Below are 25,828 nucleotides of genomic sequence, written 5' to 3'. Positions count from 1 at the left end.
AGAATGCAAATGCAGAGGTTTAAAGCAGGAGCTAAAAAGCAATGCCAGATGAGCAGAAAAGTTAAACCCTTTATTAGACAGCACTGTAATTTGATGGGCAGAATGTTCACGGTTCAGTGGATCAGTACACCCAGTCAAAAAAAAAAAAGGCTTGGTTTCAAAAGGGGGTTGCTGTGGAGTTCCTCTGAAGTTAACAGAAAAGTGTTTGATAGCACTGATGGGATCAGGGGAGGTTGTCATTTCACATCCTGACCTGAAAGGCTTCTCTGCAAGCATTAGGTTAATAATCGAAAATAATCTGCTTCACTGGAGGAGATAAATTATGTCAGATACAGCTGAGCCTGACTGGAGCCGTACATACACTATGGTGCTAAATTGATGGTTGCTTTAGGAGCAACATGATTTTAAAATATGACATGAGAATCACTTTGCTTTTTCAGTGTGCAGCTTTTGTTAAACTGTTGCAGCCTGCCAAGATGAGAAAATCTGCAGCCTAGAGCTTCAACAGCTAACTCTCAAATCTGATGGGGTTGTTGGATTTTTGGATTTAGGTTTCTATTGTTTAGCAAAACAGTAAGAGCAATACATAATTAACTAGATGCGTTTTATTTTTAGTTAAGTAAGCCTTGGGCCTTTTACCCTAGATAGCAGTATTACTTGGAAATTTATCACTGTTGTAAAGTAAAATCTGTCTGCTGTTCTTCACCCTTGCAAGCACTATATCATGGTTTCATTTATGCAAAGGTATATTGTAATGCAGCCACTCACGTCACTTTAAAACGAATAAGACATTCTACATAATTCAAAGGTATATTTGTACAGCAGAATTTCTAAGTTGTGAGTTTACTCAATGGGCAGCACTTTGTGACACGGGTTCAGTTGCTGGAACCGGTTTCATCTCTGCCAGGAGCTAGGGATGTTATGGAGTTAATGATGTCAAGCCCTAAGGGAATGAAGCCCCAGCCATCACATAATAGTGCCACCTATAAATGGAATTCAGTGTTCAGATAGAAAGGTAAGCTCCAGTCATGTGGCACCTTTCCAAGTACTGCTGCTGCGATGGCTGGGTTATAGATTAAGGATAATGTGGGCCTAATCAGAGAAGAACCCTTGGTGGCCATGAATGAAAGCCCATTTCACCTCACCCATAGATGGGAAGGTATGCAGTTGAATCAGGTTTTAGCTGGACTGGACATTCATATGTAGGGGATAAAAGTGAGACAGTATTAGTATTTTATAAACCAAAGTTTCATAGCCACTTTTTTATGCTTTGTAATCAAAACAAAATCATTGTAAGTATCCCCTCGCTTTGTGCCTGCCCTCACTATATGATATTGGTTGAATGAAGAAGCTATGATTTTCAAGTTGTTATGAAAGCTAAATTCTAGTTAGTTCTTAGAACTGTAAGTAATAATTATAATATATTGTTATCAATCTCATTAATTACCTTGAATGCTGTTCATTTTTTTCTGACGTAGGGCACTGCTTTTAAACGAATAATCACTGATCCTTATTTTCAAATGTTTCTTCCATTTTGTAATAGGGACTTGTATGTGTGTTTTACAGGCCTTATTCATTCATCTCTCTCTGTATATTCATTACTGATTTATTTTTTAAAGACAGTTTCTCAGACCAGCGGAAACAACAGCACAGCACCTTCTAGAAAAACCCAATCTTCAACACCCAAAATTCGGAAGACTGTTAGCAGTCGCATCCATGAAGCAGTGAAAGCGATTGCTTTATGTCACAATGTGACCCCTGTGTATGAATCACGTGCCAGTGTGAATGGAGAAACTGAATATGCAGAGGTGGATCAGGACTTTAGCGATGAAAATCGCACTTACCAGGCTTCCAGTCCCGATGAGGTCAGTCTTGTCTAATATTAGAAAAGTCAGAAAATGTTATATTTTGTTTACTGTATGAAAAGGTGTTCTTATGGTGACAATAAAAGATTTCATATAATTACTAGCTATAAGAAATACAAATGAAAAGGAGAGTCATGGTCTCAAAACCAGAAAGGCCTTGAGGGATAGATTTACTAAGGGATTTCTCTCATCTTTCACTATGAGGAAAAGTGGTAGGTAGTAATCAGTCTCAGATGTCAGCTATTTAAGCAAAATTCCTCAGTGAGCAGAGTATTAGCAACTAGAAAATGGCTTTTGCAGAAAGAATGCTGTTATAAAGTAAATGTTTTTTTATTAAGAGGTCAATATTCAATAAGCCGAAGAACAACAAATTTATTCTGGTAAAGCTCTACATGTAACTTTTCTCAAATATTACATGGAACTTGTGCACTAAGTTTCCCGCTGAATATGGTGGATAACGTGCGTGTAACTTTACACAGATAAATTTAGGACTATGTTTTCTCTGATTAGACTCATGTGCATCACTTGAGCCAGAGAGTGCTGAATATGTGCGTTCACTGGCTAAAACTCAGCCCCGCCCATGCAGCTTGAAGTTAACTACACGAAGGCTTTCGATATTGACCTCTGAATATTTAAAGCTAACAGAAAATATCTTGGCGCACCTTTTCACGCTGCACAATCAGTGATTTATGCATTGATTATAGACAGTTTAACATGCTACAACAGTGTTAGCAGACTTATGGTCCTAGTACACAACGTAGCAATTACCTTTTTCACTGCCATTGGAGAAGGATCACTTCCACTGAAAATGAATAAAGTAACACCATTCTCGATACCTATTAACCTAATAATTCTAGTTGTTTTACTGGTTTTGGTATCTGTGTTCAGAAAGCTTCTCTCTCAATGTGTGTAAATTTTCATTACAAAATCACTTAAAAGCAATTAATGGATTCTGTTGCTGTGTTTTTGAGAGACTGCTCTGATTTTGTGGCACATTTCCATAGAATGCATATGCAATAATTCTATTTTTAATTAAAAATCTATCATCTCAAAAATGATGCTTTAAATAGTCTCTATTTCCAACTTTTGGTGAGTGTCTAAACCATTTGTTTCATTTCCAATTGCTTTCTTCACTTTTCCTGGAATCGTTTGTTGGTGTACTTTCATTATCTCCCACTTCCTTTCTTACCCCTTTTCACTGCTGCCTGTTTCTCACCATGTCAGATGTAGCTTTTTCTCTCAACTACCTCAACACTCTCTCTTCCTTATCATCCATGCCAGACCCATCAAACAAATGGGTTTATGTCCCTCCTGCCAGCAGATGGATAAAGAGAAAAAGCTCAACACTTATAGTGATTCTGGTGCTGCCTTTAGCACTTCAGTATTTCTCTGCCTCCAGCAGATGGTACAGATGAGTGTTTTTTTTTATGCCCAGGTTCTTGGTGGCATATAGGCCACTCCTGGAAGGTGCTAGGCCTAGGCTCCCCTTGGAGCATAGACTGAGTCTGGGGGCAATCTGGGTGATATTCCTGATCAGCCTGATTCTCCCTTTCCCCTTTTGAACCAACTCAGTTGGGGGTCTGAGTTCCAGCACTGATGAGTCAAGCACCAGCTGGTCCCAGGTGACTTTGATCCCTTGATGGATCCAGCAGTAGGAGCTACTGACAGCACACACCCTGTATTCTGGCTGAGAAACAGGAAGTCAGTGGTTTAAAAATAAAAAGCTTGCAACACAGCCTTTTCCCTAAACTACCTTCTGTCTACTATGGTGCTGTGCTGGATTTGGACTTGGTCAAGGGATCTGAGATGATCATTCTCCCCTCTCCCTCCTTCTGCTGGTTTCCAGAATGGCAATTAAAAAAAAAAGGGAGGCAGAGTACCTCAGGTAATTCAGTGTGAGCTCAGCATGTCAGCAGGTACATTCTGCATGGCTTGTGAGTAGGCAAGCATCAGCCAGGTGGGTGTGAAATGCATCAGATCAACACCCTTCCAAGAGCAAACCTTGTGGGTTCCCAAACTGAGCCCTGACCCTTATCAATGTGTACATGGTAGTGTACATGGAACAGAGCATGGTCTGCACTCCCATTTTGGACAGGTCAGCAGGCATTTTATTCCTACTTCATGCCAAAAATAAGTTTCCTAGCGTGTAGCAGATGGACTCAAAACAAATGGGTATAGAGTGCTCGTGCTAGCAGTTGGAGACTGATCTGACATTAGCACGGGTACACATACCCCCACAGGAAGTGCCGCAAATCAGTAATTTCTGTCTCCAAGCAGTTTGGAGCTACCTCACGCTCGCTGAGCGTGTTTCCAAATTCTAACGACTAAATTCCGCCTGTGTATAGACGCACATGTATAAGACGCCCTTGTATAGGCGCACATGTATAAGACGCCCGTGTAAAGGCGCACGTTTATAAGACGCCCGTGGATAGGCACACATTTATAGACGCCCGTAGGATAGGCGCACGTTGATAAGACGCCCGAGGATAGGCGCACGTTGTTAAGAAGCCTGTGGATAGGCGCACATTTATAAGACGCCCGTTCTAGGCGCATGCTGTTACGCACACTTGTTAAGCGCACATCATTGGGCAATACTGAATTTCAGGCGAATGGAGCATAAAAGAGCCCATGCGGCCGCAGAGCCGGCACCTCCAAAATCTGGCATGAAAGCTCTAAGCCTCTGCTCAGCATGCAACCTCAGAGCCACACAGAGCGAGGAAGCAGACTCACTATGTGCCCAATGTGAGGAGGCCATGGGAGTCCCAGGACAGGGACCGGCCCCAGCCCAGCGGTTCCTCCGGGAGCACACCGGACTTAGCGGGCCGCGGCGAGCAACCAGGGAACCTGAGAGACCTGGTGCCCCTACGGCCAGATCCGGCTTCGCTTTCCTGGGTGGAATTATTCAAAGGGATTCACGCCTTTGTCCAGATGCAGTCTGCTCCTCAAATGGGTCTTTCCGTCCTGGTTGATCCGGTCCCTGGACCCTCAAGACCTAGGTGCAGCCACTCACCACCAGACAGCCCCGCTTATGGGGATTCGGATTGCTCCTCGGACAGTGAGGAGCCCCCCGAGGAGGGTGAACTTCCCTCGGAGATAGAGCCATATCGGACCATGAGGCGCTTCTTTCAGAAAGAGGATCTTTCAGGCCTGGCCTCGCAATGCCTATCAGAGCTGGCCATTCCGGGCCAGGATACCCCAGGGGACCCTAAAATGAACCCCCTGTTAGAGGGCCTGCGCCAACCGGCTCACCATTTTCCCCTTCTACAGGCAGCACAGCAGCTAATTGATCTGGAATGGAAGGCACCGGAGGCCTCATTTAAAGGGGGTCGGGCCTTGGCAGGCATGTACCCTCTGGATCCGGCATCAAAGGAGCTGTTGGCGTGCCCCAGAGTAGACGCCATAGTTAACGCAATAGTGCAGCACACCACCATTCCGGTTGAGGGGGGAGCGGCCCTCAAGGATTCGCATGACCGACGCATGGACACCATTCTGAAACCAGCCTTTGAGGTAGCAGCCATGTCCCTACGAATCGCTGCACCGTGGTGACGTGCTCCTGTTTATTACAGGCGAGAAACAACACCCAGGGAGCAGACATGGAATCAGCTCTCTCATTTCTCACTGACGCAGCCTCCGACCTCGTTCGTACGGCAGCCAAGGGAGTCTCCTCTTCAGTGGCAGCCAGGAGGCAGCTTTGGCTACGTCATTGGGCGGCCAACTCGTCCTCCAAGACACGACTCACAAGAATGCCCTTTAAGGGTTCCTTACTGTTCGGCAGCAATCTCGAGAGCTGGGCTACTAAATGGGGTGCCTCCCCATTACCCCGTCTACCAGAAGACAGGGCGAGGAGGAGCCAGCGTTCTTTTTCTAGACCATCTAGAGGTAGAAATTCGCAGCGCTTCAACCCTTACAGGACTCACTATCAAGCACCTCGTTCCCAGGCCAGGAACCAGTCCTTTCGGACTAAGTATAACAAGAAGAGAACCGGCTCGGGTTCCGGGCCCGGCCGCAACCCACAATGACAATCAGCCAACCCATCTGGGGGTAGCAGCCATAGCGGGCAGGCTAACCCTCTTCTACCGCAGGTGGGTCGAGATTACTTCGGACCAGTGGGTCCTCGCCATCATCCGAGAGGGATATTACCTGGATTTCTTTCGGCTTCCGCCGAACAAGTTTGTGGAATCTCCTTGTTCACCGCTCAAGGCAGCGGCACTAGAAGTGACCTTACAGAGGCTCCTGGCCCTAAAAGCCATAATCCCAGTACCTGCGGGAGAGGTAAATTCTGGGCATTATTCCATTTATTTCATAGTACCCAAGAAGGAGGAGGGCACTTTCAGGCCCGTCCTGGACCCCTCAAGTCAGTCAACAGACACCTACGGGTCCCCAGCTTTCGCATGGAAACTCTATGGTCGGTCAAGAATTCGGTACAGCCAGGGGAGTTTCTCACCTCCCTAGATCTGTCGGAAGCCTACCTGCATATCCCAATCCATCAGGATCACCAGCGCTATTTACGCTTCAAAGTCCTGAATCAGCACTTCCAGTTCCGAGCTTTGCCCTTCGGGTTAGCCACCGCGCCGCGGATCTTTACCAAGGTAATAGTAGTAGTGGCGGCGGCACTCAGGAAGGAAGGAATTCTCGTCCATCCCTACCTGGACGATTGGGTGATCAGGGCAAAGTCACCGGAGGAGAGCCACCGGGCAACCAACAGAGTTATAGCTCTTCTGGAGAGCCTCGGATGGGTAGTCAACATAAACAAGAGCTCCCTACAGCCGTCCCAGTCGCTGGAATCCCTAGGGGTCCAATTCGACACCCGAGAAGACAAGGTCAGCCTGACCTCCAAGAGAAAATCAAAACTCCAGAGTCATCTGCAGGCCCTGCTGAGCACCAGCCGGCCCACAGCTCGAGATTACCTACAGGTCCTCGGCCTCATGGCATCCACTCTGGAAGTGGTGCCCTGGGCGCGGGCTCATATGAGACCGTTGCAACGCGCCATTCTATCTCGATGGAGCCCACAATTACAGAACTACACCGTACGTCTACCTCTACCGGCCAGAGTGTGGTATCAGCTACGGTGGTGGTTGCAGCTCAGCCACGTGAGCCGGGGGTCAAGAATGTCCTCCCCAACCTGGATTCTGCTCACCACAGATGCCAGCCTGAACGGATGGGGAGCACATTGCGAGGAACTCACCGCCCAAGGGCGGTGGACCAGAGAAGAGTCTAGGTGGAACATCAACCGACTAGAGGCACGGGCAGTCAGGCTAGCGTGCCTGCGATTTGCCCACAGACTTCGCAACAGAGCGGTCAGAGTGATGTCAGACAATGCCACCATGGTGGCATACATCAATCGTCAGGGCGGAACCAGAAGCCAACAGGTGTCCCTGGAAATAACTCCCCTGATGATTTGGGAAGAAGCAAATCTCCAGGACATCTCCGCCATCCACATTGCCGGGAAGGACAACACGACGGCAGACTTCCTCAGCAGAGAAAGCCTAAACCCGGGGGAGTGGCAGCTGTCACCCACAGCCTTTCAGATAATTGTGGATCAATGGGGGACGCCAGCCATGGACCTCTTAGCGGACAGGTCCAACGCTCAAGTACCCAGATATTTCAGCCGCAGGCGGGATCCTCGGGCTCAGGGGATCGATGCCCTGGTACAGCCGTGGCCTCAGGGGATCCTGTTATACGCCTTTCCTCCATGGCCCCTGCTGGGCGCCATTATACACAGGATTCAGCGACACAGAGGCCTAGTTCTTCTAGTGGCCCTGGACTGGCCAAGAAGACCCTGGTACGCAGACATGAGAAGACTACTGGCAGGGAACCCTCTACCTCTGCCTCCCTACAGGGACCTGCTGCGGCAAGGTCCCATCCTCCACGAGGATCCGGCTCAATTCTCTCTTACGGTCTAGCCATTGAGAGGGCTCGACTGAAGAAAAGGGGATACTCAGAGCCGGTTATAGATACACTCCTCCGACCACGCAAGTTCTCCACATTCCTAACATATATCAGGGTTTGGAGAGTCTTTGAAGCCTGGTGCGACTCTCACGGCACCAATTCGCATGCCGCTAAGATTCCTATCATTTTGGACTTCCTACAAGATGGACTTCAGAAGGGTCTGTCCCTCAGCTCCATCAAGGTTCAGGTAGCAGCGCTGTCTTGCTACGGTCCCAGGAGTGATGGCAACACCATTGCCAACCACCCAGACGTCTCACGTTTCCTGAAAGGAGTCAAACACATTCGCCCGCCACTGAACTGGCCAGTGCCCTTGTGGAATCTCAACCTAGTATTGGAATTTGTGGCGGGATCAGCCTTTAGGCCCCTTCGAGGCCTGTCCCTCCGTTTGTTAACCTTGAAGATGGTGTTCTTGCTGGCTGTGTGTTCAGCACGCCACATCTCAGAGTTACAAGCACTATCCTGTCGTGATCCCTTTCTCAGAATCACTCCAGAGGCTATCCATCTTCGTACAGTTCCATCCTTTTTACCCAAAGTGGTATCACACTTTCACCTCAACCAAACCATATCCTTGCCTACCACGGAAGGTTTGAAAAAGTCGGAGGAAGGTCGAATGCTACGCCATCTCGACATCGGCAGACTGCTGTCCAGAGACCTGGAAATGTCAGAAGCAATACGAAAGACGGACCACCTGTTCGTCCTGCACAGCGGGAAGAAGCAAGGGGAAGCGGCTTCACGGCCAACCATCGCCCACTGGATTAAAGAAGTTATCAAGGCAGCCTACATAGAGGCGGGAAAACTACCGCCTCTACAGGTCAAAGCTCATTCTACCAGAGCACAATCTGCCTCTTGGGCAGAAGCTAAGCTGCTGTCGCCTGCAGAGATATGTAAAGCGGCGGCGTGGTCCTCCCTCCATACCTTCTCCAGATTCTACTGTCTGGACGTCCAGGCCAGAGAGGACACAGCATTTGCGAGGGCAATCCTACACGGTCCTCGGGCAGCCTCCCGCCCAGTCCGGGAGTAGCTTTTGTACATCCCATTTGTTTTGAGTCCATCTGCTACACGCTAGGAAATGTAGAGATTACTTACCTGATAATCTCGTTTTCCTTAGTGTATGCAGATGGACTCAGCATATCACCCGGCTGCCGGCATACATGGGGATTCACCGACTCACGGTAAGCCATGTTTTCTTATAATAGGCCATCCACCCTGCTGGGTGTCGACGCCTTCCGGTTGTGATCACTGGCGGTCTCCAGCTACTATCAATCGGTCAGAGTAATCCTGTTCATTTAATTGATCAGTCAGCTACAGCTTTTGCAAGGAAGATTATTGATTTGCGGCACTTCCTGTGGGGGTATATGTACCCGTGCTGACGTCAGATCCGTCTCCAACTGCTAGCACGAGCACACTATACCCATTTGTTTTGAGTCCATCTGCATACACTAAGGAAAACGAGATTATCCCAGGACAAGCAGGATGCTAGTCCTCACATATGGGTGACATCGGTAATGGAGCCCTATGTACGGAAAAACTTCTTTAAAAGTTTCCATGAAACTTTTGACTGGCACCAGAGTGCCTACTGAGCATGCCCAGCATGCCATGATATTCCCTGCCACAGGGGTCTCCCTTCAGTCTTCTTTTTTCCGCGAAGCAGTTAGCATTGCGGTACAATTGGAGTCCTGTGGTGAATTCACCACCTTAAAAAAGTTTAACTTTTTCGGAAAAAAATTAATCCCACCGCAAGGGTTTCCCTTCGATAACACCGCGGTAACTCTTTTTCCCTTCGGTTTCTGGCCGGTACCGATATTTTTTGGTCATCGCTGTCGACGGCTGTCTGGCAAAATGGCAAAATGGGTTCAAAAAATGCCCCAACTGTGCGAGGAATATGTCTATCACAGACCCGCACTTAGAATGCGTTCTTTGCCTAGGCAAAGAACACGATGTAAAATCGTGTACATTTTGTGCAGAGATGACTTCAAAAGGCGGTCGTCTCCGCATCGAAAAAATGGAGCAACTATTTAAGATACAATTGCTCCCGAAGACATCGACTTCGGTTCAGTCATCGCCATCTGGATCCGTCCGGCAAGTATTACTGAAAAAACGACGTCCGGAGGCTGGAGACGCTTCTACACCATCGCCATCAGTATAGTCTAAGACGTCCACCTCTGGAAGTGAAAAACACAAGAAGAAACACAGTCACCAGCATCGACGACACCTTGCACCGATGACCGAAGACCCATCGACAGGTACGGCCTCACCCGCAAAGATACCTCGGACGAGTGCGGAGGCTTCGAGGCCTACTGATCCAGGGCGATCCCCACCGGTATCGATGCCGGGCGCCATACCTCCTCAGGGCTCTGAGGAGGTATCGGCATCGCCATCACCGCCTCCCCCCATAGCTGCTCTGGTATCACCAGCTATGAGAGCGGAACTTGACTTATATATTAGTCAAGCGGTGCACCAGGCTCTGCGCGATGCGATTCCGCCTCAGCCATCGACATCTACACCGATGCCAATTCAGATACCGAGAGATCCATCGCCATCGATGCCGCTGGCATCAACGATGCCACGGGAACAGCCTTCGATGCCACAACCGGGACCATCGATGCCTACCCCGATACCCTCACTGGTTCCAGTGACTGTATCGGTGCCAACAGAGAATGTCTCCATTTTACATCCATTCATGACAAAATTAGACTCTCTCCTGGATCTTTTATCAAACAAAACACCAGAAGAGCCAATTCCAGGACCCTCTGGAATTCCAAAACCTCCAAGGCCTCATTCTCTTCTAATACCATCAAGGCCTAGGGAGCCTCTACTAGTGCCAGTCACTCACCAATCTCCAAAGGACATGGGTACTGACACAAGTTCTGAATACTCTTCAGATGGGGATATTTTTTCTGAACCCTCTCCACCTGATGACCACAGGAAGTCACCTCCTGAAGACCTTTCCTTTACAAACTTTGTAAAAGATATGGCTGTTACCATCCCTTTTCTTTTTTTTTTTTTTTTTTTAATTATTTGTTTATTCAAATTTTTCATATTTATAAACAAAGAATTCTTTGCGTACAATCTAAGGGAATATGTTAAAGTAAAATATTACACCATACATTGTAATAATACAACCATTTTTTTAAACTAAGAAAGTTATCCCCATTAATTCTTGGTAATTGGGAAGGAGAAACAGAAGAAAAATAATAAAGAAAAAAAAGAGAGAATTAAACCACTACTCTCTTAACTATCCATTCCTACTTATAAATTAGAACCAGATCTTTTAGGTTACAGGAGGTACCTTTCTGGCGTCTATAAAGCCTCTTAACTGTTCTGGGTTGAAGAAAATATATGTATTCCCAGAATACTTTACTACGCATCTCGCTGGATATCGTAAAAGAAAATTTGCACCAAGAGATATAACTTCAGGGCGCATTATTATAAAGGATTTTCTGCGTAGTTGTGTAACCCTGGAAAGATCAGGAAAAATACGGATTAATCCACCCAAATATGTTACATTGATTGCTTTGAAATAGCATCTCATAATTAGGGCTCTATCAGACTCTGAAAACAAAGACACAAAGAGTATAGTTCTTTCACTAATTTCAAATCCAGAGCTTTCCAAATACTCGGATAAGTTATTAAAGTTCCCAACATCCCCTACTGGGGATATCTGTATTTGGCTCTGTCTTTGTCTTAAGAACATAATCTTTTTTACAGCCGGTATCTGCTCTTCTGGAATCTGTAGAATTTCTTTCAGATATCTCTTAAAAGTCAGTAAAGGGATTTCCCCCACCACTTTTGGAAAGTTCAGAACCCTTAGGTTTAACTGTCTAAGGTAATTTTCCACAGATTCTAGCCGTCGTGTTAGGACTACCTGGTCTTTCACACAAACAGCATTAATATCAGACATTTGTTTTAAATCTGTTTTTACTTGCTGTAGTTCTTGCAATTGTTCTGTTCCCCTCAAATGTAATTGCTTTTCGATAGAGTCCATTTTGAGTGAAATTTCCTCCGTTTTTTTAGTTTGCTCATTAAACGCCATGGTTAACCCCGCAACCAGTTCCCAAAGGGACTCTATTGTGATTTCCGCCGGTCTTTTCACCTCTATGGGACCTCTTACTAGGCCACCTGCAACCTCTCCTCCACCCGCAGTTGTTCTAACTTTCTGCATCATATCCTCATTTTGATACTCACTCCTTGATGCAGCTTCGAGAGGGTTCGAGGTATTAGGTGATCCCTCCATATTCGCAGTACTTCCCGGCAGTCCGCCCAAAGAAATCGCTTCTGTGACTCTTTGCACTGGCGATTCAACTTGCCCGGATGTACTTGCAAAGGTAGCATTCGGCGGTAGTCGTGGTTCTGGGGGGGACAATGATATTTCCCCAAGCGGTGATGGAATTCCTCTTCCCATACCGCTAGCGGGGCTCATTGTTCCTAATGAAATGGGTGAAGCATATTCAGTAATTACTCGCTGTCCTGCGGTTGGTGAGGGCTCGGGTGGGTAAACCCTCACCTTCCCCTTTCTTTTGTGCGGCATTCTTTATTGTTAAAAAAATTCAAGGAAAACAAAGGCAGGAGCGACTGAAATGCTTCAAGTTGGAGAACGGTCTTAAATTCTTCCTTATGTTCAAAACAGCCTAGTTCTCCAGTCTACAGCGACACGCGCCGGGATGGCGACAAGCGCCGAGGGAGACCGGGTTTTATACTACCAGTCCCCAGCTGATGACGTCGGCGTCGTCGACTCGTGGGCGGGGCTCCGGGGGCCGGGAAGAAAACGTCTCCTCCACCCCTCCAAACAGGGTAACCAGGCTCAGGTAATCAAGGATCCTTTTAAATAAGAAAAGTCCTCTGCTCCGTCCACCAAACGCCGAGGGAGACCGGGTTTTATACTACCAGTCCCCAGCTGATGACGTCGGCGTCGTCGACTCGTGGGCGGGGCTCCGGGGGCCGGGAAGAAAACGTCTCCTCCACCCCTCCAAACAGGGTAACCAGGCTCAGGTAATCAAGGATCCTTTTAAATAAGAAAAGTCCTCTGCTCCGTCCACCAAACGCCGAGGGAGACCGGGTTTTATACTACCAGTCCCCAGCTGATGACGTCGGCGGCGTCGACTCGTGGGCGGGGCTCCGGGGGCCGGGAAGAAAACATCTCCTCCACCCCTCCAAACAGGGTAACCAGGCTCAGGTAATCAAGGATCCTTTTAAATAAGAAAAGTCCTCTGCTCCGTCCCTACCATCCCTTTTCAACTACAGACGGAAGTGGATGCACGACAGAAAACACTGGAGGTTCTGCAATTTGTAGAACCTCCTAAAGAAATATTAGCAGTACCAGTCCATGAAGTTCTGCAAGACCTTCAGTACAGGATATGGGAACACCCGGGATCTGTCTCAGCAGTCAATAAAAGATCAGAGGCAACTTATTTGGTCCAACCTATACCAGGTTTTCAAAAATCACAATTGCCACATCAGTCAGTCGTGGTAGAGTCTGCCCAGAAGAAGGCAAAACGACTGAAATCTCACTCATCTACACCACCTGGAAAGGACAACAGATTTCTTGATAATTTAGGCCGAAAGGTTTTTCAGGGTTCCATGCTGGTATCCAAAATAACATCATACCAGCTATATATGAATCAATACCAAAGGGACCTTTGGAAGCAGGTTCAAGACCTAGCCCTGTCTCTCCCTGAACAGTATCAAGAACCTTTCCAGACTATCATCCATAAAGCCCTCGAAGCAGGAAAACACGAGGTAAGGGCTACCTATGACTGCTTTGAGACTGCAGCACGACTTTCTGCTTCAGGCATAGCTGCACGCAGATGGGCCTGGCTAAAGGCCTCTGATCTCCATCCAGAGGTCCAAGAACGATTAGCTGATCTTCCTTGCTTGGGGGACAACCTTTTTGGGGAAAAGGTCAAAGAAGCTGTGGCTACTATAAAAGACCACACAGAAACATTAAAACAATTATCATTAATACCTCAGGATACTCAACCTCCTACTAGGAGAATACCAAAGCGTGACGCCAGACGTCCATATTACCGTCCACGCAGGTATTATCCCCCAACAAGTAGACCCAGAACATCCCACCCACCTCAACGCCAACAACCTAGGCAGAGGCCTGCAAGGGCACAACCACCACCACAAACTGCCACTACATCTGGTTTTTGAAACAACTCAGAGAGCAGCAGCCTCATCAACCCATTCCCAAACATACCAGTAGGTGGTCGTATAATGCACTTCCAACGTACTTGGACCTCCATAACCACCGACCAGTGGGTATTATCGATCACAACTCACGGTTACAGACTAGATTTTCTTACTGTTCCAAAAGAAAACCCACCACTTCCATCTTGGACAGTAAATCAACATTCCATAATTCTTCAAACAGAATTATCCACCCTTCTGAGAGCCAGGGCCATAGAACCAGTTCCTGGACCTCAAAAGGGCAGAGGATTCTACTCCCGCTATTTCCTCATTCCAAAGAAAACAGGAGGCCTTCGACCCATTCTAGACCTCAGAAATCTCAACAAATTTCTCAAAAAAGAAAAATTCAGAATGGTGTCCTTAGGCTCCATTCTACCTCTTCTTCAAAGGGGAGATTGGCTCTGCTCTCTGGATCTTCAAGATGCCTACGCTCACATTCCCATCTTTCCTCCTCATCGCCAGTATTTGCGATTCCTGGTAAAAGATCAACACTTTCAATACAGAGTGCTGCCATTCGGCCTTGCATCAGCCCCTCGAGTATTCACAAAGTGCTTGGCTGTAGCAGTGGCACACCTCCACAAACAGAGAGTGCACGTGTTCCCTTACCTGGACGATTGGCTCATCAAGAGTCAATCAAAAGAAGGAGCCCTCACTTCTCTCAAGCTCACTATCCACTTGCTTCACTCCTTGGGATTTCTCATCAACTACCAAAAATCCCACCTTTCACCATCTCAACTTATACAGTTCATAGGTGCAGATCTAAATACCATAATAGCAAAAGCTTTTCTTCCAAGAGACCGTGCTCAAACACTTGTCTTCCTGACTCACACTCTTCGGAATCAATTCCAAGTAACAGCTCACCAGTGCCTCACTCTTCTCGGGCACATGACATCCACAGTTCACGTAACTCCCATGGCCAGATTGACCATGCGACTAATGCAATGGACGCTCAAAGCACAGTGGATACAAGCTACTCAACCAATGTCCACTTCCATTCATATCACACCAGAGCTCAGTTCTGCACTGATCTGGTGGACATCAATGCACAACCTGCTCAAAGGCCTACCTTTCCAGCAACCAGTTCCACAGGTAACGTTGACTACAGATGCATCCACCTTAGGGTGGGGAGCACACATTGGTCATCTAAAGACACAGGGCAAGTGGACAAAGCTCGAAGTCTCTTTTCAAATAAACTTCCTGGAGCTTCGAGCTATACGCTATGCGCTGCATGCATTCAAGGACTGCCTTTCACACAAGACTGTTCTGATCCAAACGGACAACACAGTAGCCATGTGGTACATCAACAAACAAGGGGGGACAGGTTCTTACCTCCTTTGTCAAGAAGCAGCACAAATTTGGGACTGGGCCCTGACACACTCAATTCTTCTACGGGCCACTTACCTAGCAGGCATCCACAACGTAGTAGCCGATCGCCTCAGTCGTCAGTTCCAACCGCACGAATGGTCCTTCGATCCAGCGATAGCATCCAAGATCTTCCAACACTGGGGTCAACCGACGATAGATCTCTTTGCATCCCATCTCAACTACAAAGTGAACAATTACTGCTCTCTACTCCGACAGCGGAACAGCCTACCAAAGGACGCATTTGCTCGCCATTGGAATTCAGGCCTGTTATACGCGTATCCACCGATACCGATACTCATAACCAAAACGCTAGTGAAGCTACAACAGGACAAGGGGACTATGATACTCATAGCCCCATATTGGCCTCGACAAGTATGGTTTCCCACACTTCTAGATCTCTCAGTCAGGGATCCAATTCGCCTGGGAGTACCTCCCAATCTCATAACTCAGGAACAGGGTCAGTTGCGCCATCCCAACCTTCAATCCCTGTCCCTGACAGCATGGATGTTGAAAGCTTGATCTTACAACCTCTCAACCTTCCAACCTCTATATCTCAAGTACTTATAGCTTCACGTAAACCTTCCACTAGAAAGAATTATTCCTACAAATGGAAACGGTTTACTTTGTGGTACACTCAGAAAGCTTTAGATCCTTTCACTTGCCCCACTACCTCACTACTAGATTACCTTTACCATCTCTCAGACTCTGGTCTTAAGACGTCATCTGTAAGGGTACACTTAAGTGCAATCTCAGCTTATCATAACAAGCTGGGAGATGCACCTATCTCCACACAGCCTCTCGTCAGTAAATTCATGAGAGGCCTAACTCACATTAAACCTCCAGTTCATTCCCCAAGCATACAATGGGACCTGAACGTAGTATTAACCAGGCTTATGCATTCTCCATTTGAGCCCATACATACCTGTGACCTTAAATACCTTACTTGGAAAACGGTATTCCTCATAGCCATTATATCAGCTAGAAGGGTCAGTGAACTACAAGCTCTAGTCACATACGAACCTTTTACAAAGTTCCTACATGACAGGGTAGTCCTCCGTACACATCCAAAATTCCTTCCTAAGGTTGTCACGGAATTTCACTTGAACCAATCAATAGTTTTACCAACATTCTTTCCTAGGCCTCATTCCCACCAGGGTGAAAGAGCCTTACACACTTTGGACTGTAAGCGTGCGTTATCCTTCTATTTAAACCGCACAACAGTCCAAAGAAAATCCAGTCAGCTGTTTGTATCCTATGATCCAAACAAACCAGGTAAAGCAGTGGGTAAGCATACTCTGTCAAACTGGTTAGCAGATTGCATACAATTTTGTTATGAAAAAGCAGGCCTTACTCTTCAAGGGCGAGTAAAAGCACACTCAGTCAGAGCGATGTCAACCTCAGTAGCACACCTTCGCTCTGTACCTATTCTGGACATTTGTAAAGCAGCAACATGGAGTTCTCTTCACACTTTTGCAGCTCACTACTGTTTAGACAAAGAAGGAAGACAAGATTCAGCCTATGGACAATCCGTCTTAAAGAACTTGTTTCCAGTGTAATCCCAACTCCTTCCACATCCAACCTGCTGTGATCTTCGGCTGATACATTTCAACAACAATACTTCACTGTTGCTTCACTACAAAATGACTCAGCCTCTAGCTTGCTAATCACCCATATGTGAGGACTAGCATCCTGCTTGTCCTGGGATAAAGCAAAATTGCTTACCTTGTAATAGGTGTTATCCCAGGACAGCAGGATGTAGTCCTCACGAAACCCACCCGCCACCCCGCGGAGTTGGGTCCGTTACGTTTTATTATTTTATTTTTTGGCTAACGCTTATTGCTACAAAACAAGACTGAAGGGAGACCCCTGTGGCAGGGAATATCATGGCATGCTGGGCATGCTCAGTAGGCACTCTGGTGCCAGTCAAAAGTTTCATGGAAACTTTTAAAGAAGTTTTTCCGTACATAGGGCTCCATTACCGATGTCACCCATATGTGAGGACTACATCCTGCTGTCCTGGGATAACACCTATTACAAGGTAAGCAATTTTGCTTTATCAGGTAAGTAATCTCTACATTATGCAAGCCAGACTCTTTATCTCCCTCTTTACTTCGATAATTGAATAGGGAAGTTTCAGGAAAGCTTCGGGGTCCCTACATACATTTCCTCAGGCACTGTTGAGCCTGCGCAGCTCCAGATTTCTACTGAGTTATTTCAGCAGGCAACCTCACATGCATATGCTGCTCCTCTCTCCTAAATTCTCTGATAGCTGAGTGAGGAGGGGAACAGCCTACAGAATCTGCTCTCTTCCCCTCTATGCTAATAAAGATTCCCAGATTGTCTTTTAAGGCTAAATTAGGCTTGTGCAGCTGTAGATTGCTGTAGCCTGTTAAAAAAAAAATGTTTTCCTGGGTTATTCTGTTTGGGCAGCACCTGTGGATTTCTCCTTGAGCACAACAGAAGAACTTTAGCTTATCCTTGGCAACATTTGGTGTGCTAGAGCGCACCACTAGCTGGGACAGTCATAAGGAATTGACTGGGCAAGAGGAGGAGGAAATAGCTGATTCAGTAGACAGATAATTGCTGGTGACCCTTAATTCTGGTGCATGACCTCCTGTAGCTCTTGGATGAACAATGAGAGGCAGTAATTTGTAGGGAGGTCCCTTCTTTCTGGATGCTCTTAGGCCCCCCATCGAACGGTTTTCAACTACTTTTGACTGTTGGAAATGGGATCTCCTCAGTATGAGACACTGGTTCCAGCCTTATGATGGCCAAGATGGTGAGGAATCTATATTCCCTTCCCAGGGAAGAGAAGGATATGGTTTTGAATCGCAAAGGGGGGTGGTCTTCATCTTTTAAGATCACAATCGGTGGATGAAAGCACGTCATTCAAGGTCACCCATGAAAGAAAGATTGAGTCTCTGTTTTCACGATATGTGAAATGACTTTGTGACTCAAGCCCTCCTATGTTATGTCTAGCATTCGTCTGAGGTAGCTGTGGTGATCTTCCCCACAAGTGTGCTGTTGAGCAAGATCATAAACCTTCAGTTCTTGGATAGATTCATGGCTGGTGAGTCTTGCACAGTGGTGGTAAGTGACTTCCTTCGGTCAGAACCTCCATGTGGCCTGGCCTAAGCTAGTTCAGAATGGGGCTACAGTGTTTAAAGCTGTGCTTCTTTGAAGCTCCTCCAGAGAGTGATGGCCACTACAATCTCGACCATTTCTAAAGTTTTACTCGTGCTAAGAGATTATCTGTCCTTTGGAGTAGCCCAGGTAGTTTAGAGACCAAAGCTCAGATGCCAGCTAAAGGTGCTTATCTGAAGTCTTTTCAGCCCCTCAGTGCCAGTCTTGGTCAAGGCCATTTCAGAGGCTGCAAGCAATCTGCACAGGCAACTCTCTCCCTTCCTCAGGGAGGTATTCCAGGACAACGGATTCAGCTGCTTTGTACTTGACGTGATCCCTCATAATGTCTCTGAATCTTCTGTTCTGGATAGTCTGATGCCACTCTGGGACTTCATTGCCCTGAGTGTAGGCTTTGGGGTGATATTACATTTGTTTGGTCAGCCATATGTTTTGGGGCCCTGACTCTCTGTTAAAAACAGCTTGGCATAGTACTATTTATTTCAGGTCTCCCAGAAATGGCTGTGAGTTCTTCTATTTTTGGGTCCCCATGCAAAACGGGAAATCTGTTCTTAGGCAGTTCCCCACATGGATACACAGGGACATTCACCCTTATTCCATCTAAGGGTTACTATCAAATATCTCTGAAATTCACTCATATTGACGCCCTACCTGACTACTAATAGGGCAGAGGCTGCTTCTGCCAGTCCTTACACTTCATGGTCTCAAGAATGTCGGCTCAAAACAGGACTGGGATTGAGGGGCTGGAAAGGCATCTGAAATTTGGTCCCTAAATTACCAGGGCTTCTCCAAAGGACAGCTAATCTCTTAGAGAGGGTAAAACTTAAGAAATGGTTAAGATTGAATTGGCTATCATTCTGTGGAGGAGCTCCAGAGAAGCAAAGCTATTACCAACAGCTATCAAGCTATCCCTTTGTTCTAACCATGACCCTGGGTACCTCCTGGTCATGGGGTAGTAAAGGCCTCCCTATGCAAGGAAGGACTCTGGTTCTTCCTTTAGTCAGACATCTGACTATTCAAACTAAGTCAGAGCAGGAAAGCCATTCAGCCATAGTCAGGTGTAGAGCCCCTAGACTGACTAGATATCACAAACACCAATGAGTCCTTCCCAATATCTGGCATAGAGAAGAAGGGCTTACACTGAGATAAAGCTCTTACTCCCAATGCCCAGATCTCCCATTTCCATATCCACCTGAAGGCCTGTTTTGCAGGTCCTAAGCTCCAGGACAAAGGGACCTGAAGGTTTTACCTACATACTCACATGTCTCACTCAATAAAGTGAGAGGAGAGCATGATCATGTAACACCACTGCTGGAAAAATTCCATTGGTTACCTGTTCCATGTAGAAATTCTTTTAAATATCTGGTTTTGGTGTACAAGACACTTTTTAGTTCAAGCCCCACATATTTAAGAGGCAAATTAAACTTATATATCCTAGCTAGATCCTTTGTCTTCCCAAGATATTTTATTAACTCTTCCTACTCCTTCTGTGTTAAAACTTGTAGATACACGGAATAATGTGGCTTTTGATGCAGGACCCTTTTTTTGGAATTCATAAGAATATCAGAATTGCAATACTGGATCAGACCAAGGGTCCATCAAGCCCTTATCCTGTTTCCAACAGTGGCCAGTCCAGGTCACAAAAGTACCTGGAGAGATCCCATATAGTAAATAGATACCATGCTACTAAGTAGTGGCTATTCCCCAAGTCTACTTGGTTAGTAACAATTTATGATTTTAATCCTCCAGGTATGTGTCCAAACCTTTTCTTTCTTTTTTTTTTTTTTTTTTTTTAAACAGAGCTATGCTAACTGCCTTAACCATATTTTCTGGCAATGAATTCTAGAGCATAATTGTGTATTGAGTAAAAAAGAGTTTTCTATAATTTGTTTTTAATGTTCTATTTAATAACTTTAAAGAGTGTCGCCTTGCCTTTGTATTTTTCAAAGAGTAAATAACGGATTTTTATTTATCCATTCTATTCCACGCATGATTTTATAGGCATTTATTACATACCCTCTCAGCCAGCTCTTCTCCAAGCTGAACAGCCCTACCCTCTTCAGTATTTTCTCATAAGGGAGCTGTTCCATCCCCTTTATCATTTTGATCACCCTTCGCTGTACCTTTTCCAGTTCAATTATTATTTTTTGCAGATGTGGCAATCAGACTTGCACAAATATTCAGGTGTGGGCTCACCATGGAGTGATACAAAGCTATTATGACATTCTTCATTTGAAATTTTCAAAAATATGCAACTCATAAGAGATTATTTGACATTCAGGAGAATGTAAAAAAACATGGCTCTTTACTGCTGCTTTTAATAATTTAGGGTTTTAATACCATAATTTCCTGTTTGATGAATCTGTGATAATTGGTATTAGAATACTGCTTTCATATTTATTCCAGCCGAGTGTGATAGTTTTTCTGCAACTGCTTTGATTTTTTTTGGCTGATTATTTTTAATTGTTATTATTAATGGTTTATTTTGTGATCTCTATGAATATGTATGACTCATTAATTTATATTGAGTACTCTTCTTGTGTTTGTCTACATTTACTGTATTAAAGTTTGTTTTATGTTTTATAACTATGTATTTAGTATTTTACACTGTTCACTACCTTGAATTCTTATGATTATAAATTGAAATAGATACATATTTGAAATACACCTGTTTGCAACAGCCTTGAACAGAAAGGTGCCTTCTGCTCCAGGAGGAGTTTGGAAAGCAAACTAGCAGAAGATTCCATCTCTCTGTATTTGGAGGATAGGTCCTTTGATATGTGGGCCATGCCATACCTCTTGTGGTTAGAACCTTCTTAAAAATCAGAAGGCACCAGGCAATTATGATTTCAATAGCTCCGCTCTGGCCAAGACAAATTTTGGTTTCTACTACTTCAGGATTTATCTCTGAAGAAACCATTCAAGTTGGGAATGTCCCCACATCTAATCATACAGAACTAGAGAATGTTACTCCACCCCAGCATTCAATTGCTGGCCACCACAGCATGAATGTTGAAGGAGGTGTAATAAGTTTTCTCATTTTCTCTAGAGAGGTATCTAGAATCCATCTATTATCTAAAAGGATTCCACCAGAAGGTTTTATAATTTTAAATGGAGAAGTTTTGCCATCTGGTGTGAAGGCAAGGCCCTGGAGCCATAAGAACATAAGATATGTCATACTGGGTCAAACTAAGGGTCGATTAAGCCCAGAATCCTGTTTCCAACAGTGGCCAATCCAATTCACAAGTACCTGGCAAGTACCCAAACATTAGATAGATCATAAGCTACTATTGCTTATTAATTACAGTCATAGTTTATGGATTTATCCTCTAGGAACTTATCCAAACCTTTTTTTAAACCCAGTTACACTAACTGCTGTAACCACATCCTCTGGCAATGAATTCCAGAGGTAACTATGCACTGAGTGAAAAATAATTTTCTTCAATTTGTTTTAAATGAGCTACTTGCTAACTTCATGGAGTGCCCCCTGGTCCTTCTATTATCTGAGAGAGTAAATAACCAATTTGCATTGGCTGGTTCAAGTTCTTTCATGATTGTGTAGACTTCTATTATATCCCCCTCAGTCGTCTCTTCTCCAAACTGAACAGCCCTAACTTCTTTAGCCTTTCCTCATAGGGCAGCCATTCCATGCTCCTTATCCTTATCCTGTTCATTGTAAGACATTTACCTGTCAATGTTATTGTTTAGAATGTAAACCGAATTGATCAGTAATTCTGTTATTGGAAAGTCGGTATATAAAAATGCTAAATAAATAAATAAATACATCATTTTGGTTGCCATTCTCTGTACTTTGTCCAGGGCAGCTATGTCCTTTTTGAGATACAGTGACCAGAACTGCACATGGTATTCAAGGGTGCAGTCTCACCATGGAGCGATATAGAGGCATTATGACATCCTCCGTTTTATTTTCCATTCCCTTCTTAATAAATTCCTAAAATTCTGTTTATTTTTTTTATTGCCACAGCACACTGGTTCAACGATTTCAATGTATTATCCACTGTGAAACCTAGATCTCTTTCCTGGGTGTTAACTCCTAAGATTGAACCTAACATTGTATAACTACAGCAAGGGTTATTTTTCCCTATATGTATCTCTTAGCACTTGTGCACATTAAATTTCATCTGCCATTTGGAAACCCAATCTTCCAATCTTGCAAGATCCTCCTGCAATTCATCACAATCCGCCTGAGATTTAACTACTCTGCATAATTTTGTGTCATCCGCAAATTTGATCACCTCATATGTTGTACCCCTTTCCCAGATCATTTATAAATATATTAAAAAGCACCGGTCCAAGTATAGATCCCTGAGGCACTCCACTGTTTACCTTTTTCCACTGTGAAAACTGACCATTTAATCCTACTCTGTTATCTGTCTTTTAACCAACTTGCAATCCACAAAAGGACATCATCTCCTATCCCATGACTTTTTAGTTTTCTTAGAAGCCTCTCAAGCTGGACTTCGTTGAATGCCTTCTGAAAATCCATATACACCACATCTACCGATTCGCCTTTGTCCACATGTTTATTCACCTCTTCAAAAATATCTAGGAGATTTGTGAGGCAAGACTTCCCTTGGATAAATCCATGCTGGCTGTGTCCCATCAAACCATGTCTATCTAAAAGTTTTATGATTTTATTCTTGCTCCACACAAAAACTGCTTGAATACCATTTAGGTCTTTTAGAGTATGACCTCAAACACAACTGTTAGGTTTCACCTCAGTGCAAACAGTGCTTGTTAGTACCTTTATAGGACATAAAAATATAAGGTATGCCATACTGGGTCAGACCAAGAGTCCATCAAGCGCAGCATCTTGTTTCCAGAAGTGGCCAATCCAAGTTACAGGTACCTGGCAAGTACCAAACATTAAATAAATCTCAAGCTACTATATCTTATTAATTAATAGCAGTTTATGGATTTTTCCTCTAGGAACTTATGCAAAACTTTTTAAAACCCAGTTACACCAGCTGCTGAACCACATCCTTTGACAATGAATTCCAGACATCTATTCCTGGATAGCCTTTAGTTGTCATGTTTTTGTGAGCTTTCCTTCAACTGAAGCCTTCCCTTCAGCTTATGACATCACAGTATATATAACATAAGAATATAAGAAATTGTCATACTGGGTCAGACCAAGGGTCCATCAAGCCCAGCATCCTGTTTCCAACAGTGGTCAATCCAGGCCATAAGAACCTGGCAAGTGCCCAAAAACTAAGTCTATTCCATGTGACCGTTGCTAGAAATAGCAGTGGCTATTTTCTAAGTCAACTTAATTAATAGCAGTTAATGGACTTCTCCTCCAAGAACTTATCCAATCCTTTTTTAAACACAGCTATACTAACTGCACTAACCACATCTTCTGGCAACAAATTCCAGAGTTTAATTGTGCGTTGCGTGAAAAAGAACTTTCTCCGATTAGTTTTAAATGTGCCACGTGCTAACTTCATGGAGTGCCCCCTAGTCATTCTATTATCTGAAAGAGTAAAAAACAGATTCATATCTACCCATTCTAGACCTCTCATGATTTTAAACACCTCTATCATATCCCCCCTCAGCCGTCTCTTCTCCAAGCTGAAAAGTCCTAACCTCTTTAGTCTTTCCTCATAGGGGAGCTCTTCCATTCCCTTTATCATTTTGGTCACCCTTCTCTGTACCTTCTCCATCGCAATTTTATCTTTTTTGAGATGCGGTGACCAGAATTGTACACAGTATTCAAGGTGCGGTCTCACCATGGAGCGATACAGAGGCATGACATTTTCCGTTTTATTCACCATTCCCTTTCTAATAATTCCCAACATTCTGTTTGCTTTTTTGACTGCCGCAGCACAGTGAACCGACGATTTCAATGTGTTATCCACTATGATGCCTAGATCTCTTTCTTGGGTAGTAGCACCTAATATGGAACCTAGCATTGTGTAACTATAGCATGGGTTATTTTTCCCTATATGCATCACCTTGCACTTGTCCACGTTAAATTTCATCTGCCATTTTGATGCCCAATTTTCCAGCCTCACAAGTTCTTCCTGCAATTTATCACAATCTGCTTGTGATTTAACTACTCTGAACAATTTTGTATCATCTGCAAATTTGATAACCTCACTTGTCATATTTCTTTTCAGATCATTTATAAATATATTGAAAAGTAAGGGTCCCAATACAGATCCCTGAGGCACTCTACTGCCCACACCCTTCCACTGAGAAAATTGTCCATTTAATCCTACTCTCTGTTTCCTGTCTTTTAGCCAGTTTTTAATCCACAAAAGGACATTGCCACTTATCCCATGACTTTTTATTTTTCCTAGAAGCCTCTCATGAGGAACTTTGTCAAATGTCTTCTGAAAATCCAAGTACACTACATCTACAGGTTCACCTTTATCCACATGCTTATTAACTCCTTCAAAAAAGTGAAGCAGATTTGTGAAGCAAGACTTGCCTTGGGTAACACTATGCTGACTTTGTTCCATTAAACCATGACTTTCTATATGTTCTGTGATTTTGATATTTAGAACACTTTCCACTATTTTTCCTGGCTCTGTAGTCAGGCTAACAGGTCTGTATTTTTCCAGATTGCCCCTGGAGCCCTTTTTAAATATGGGGGTTACATTAGCTATCCTCCAGTCTTCAGGTACAAAGGATGATTTTAATCACAGGTTACAAATGTTTACTAATAGGTCTGAAATTTCATTTTTTAGTTCCTTCAGAACTCTGGGGTGTTTACTATCCGGTCCAGGTGATTTACTACTCTTACGTTTGTCAATCAGGTCTACCACATCTTCTAGGTTCACCGTGATTTGGTTCAGTCCATCTGAATCATTACCCATGAAAATCTTCTCCAGTACGGGTACCTCCCCAACATCCTCTTCAGTAAAACCGAAGAAAAGAAATCATTTAATCTTTCTGCGATAGCCATATCTTCTCTAAGGGCCCCTTTAACCCCTCGATCATCTAACAGTCCAACTGACTCCCTCACAGGCTTTCTGCTTCGGATATATTTTAAAAAGTTTTTACTGTGAGTTTTTGCCTCTACGGCCAACTTCTTTTCAAATTCTCTCTTAGCCTGTCTTATCAATGTCTTACATTTAACTTGCCAACATTTATGCATTATCCTATTTTCTTCTGTTGGATGCTTCTTCCAATTTTTGAATGAAGATCTTTTGGCTAAAATAGCTTCTTTCACCTCCCCTTTTAACCATGCCAGTAATCGTTTTGCCTTCTTTCCACCTTTCTTAACGTGTGGAATACATCTGGATTGTGCTTCTAGGATAGTATTTTTTAACAATGGCCACGCCTCTTGCACA

The 25,828-nt window shown here is 44.6% G+C and overlaps 1 protein-coding gene across 1 annotated transcript in view; it reads left to right on the top strand.

The window, feature by feature from the left end:
• The window catches only part of ATP9B (ATPase phospholipid transporting 9B (putative)), a 1,157,977-nt gene that overhangs the window by 861,936 nt on the left and 270,213 nt on the right, over positions 1 to 25,828 (top strand). The window contains exon 16 of the mRNA XM_029590836.1: positions 1,620 to 1,865. Coding sequence (XP_029446696.1) covers positions 1,620 to 1,865 — 246 coding nt within the window. The remainder of the gene's footprint in view (positions 1 to 1,619; positions 1,866 to 25,828) is intronic.

This window comes from Rhinatrema bivittatum, chromosome 2 (genome assembly GCF_901001135.1).
Source record: "Rhinatrema bivittatum chromosome 2, aRhiBiv1.1, whole genome shotgun sequence".
Classification (NCBI taxonomy): Eukaryota; Metazoa; Chordata; class Amphibia; order Gymnophiona; family Rhinatrematidae; genus Rhinatrema; species Rhinatrema bivittatum.
Note: the sequence above shows the minus strand (reverse complement) of the source record. Positions and strands in the feature narration are given on the sequence as shown.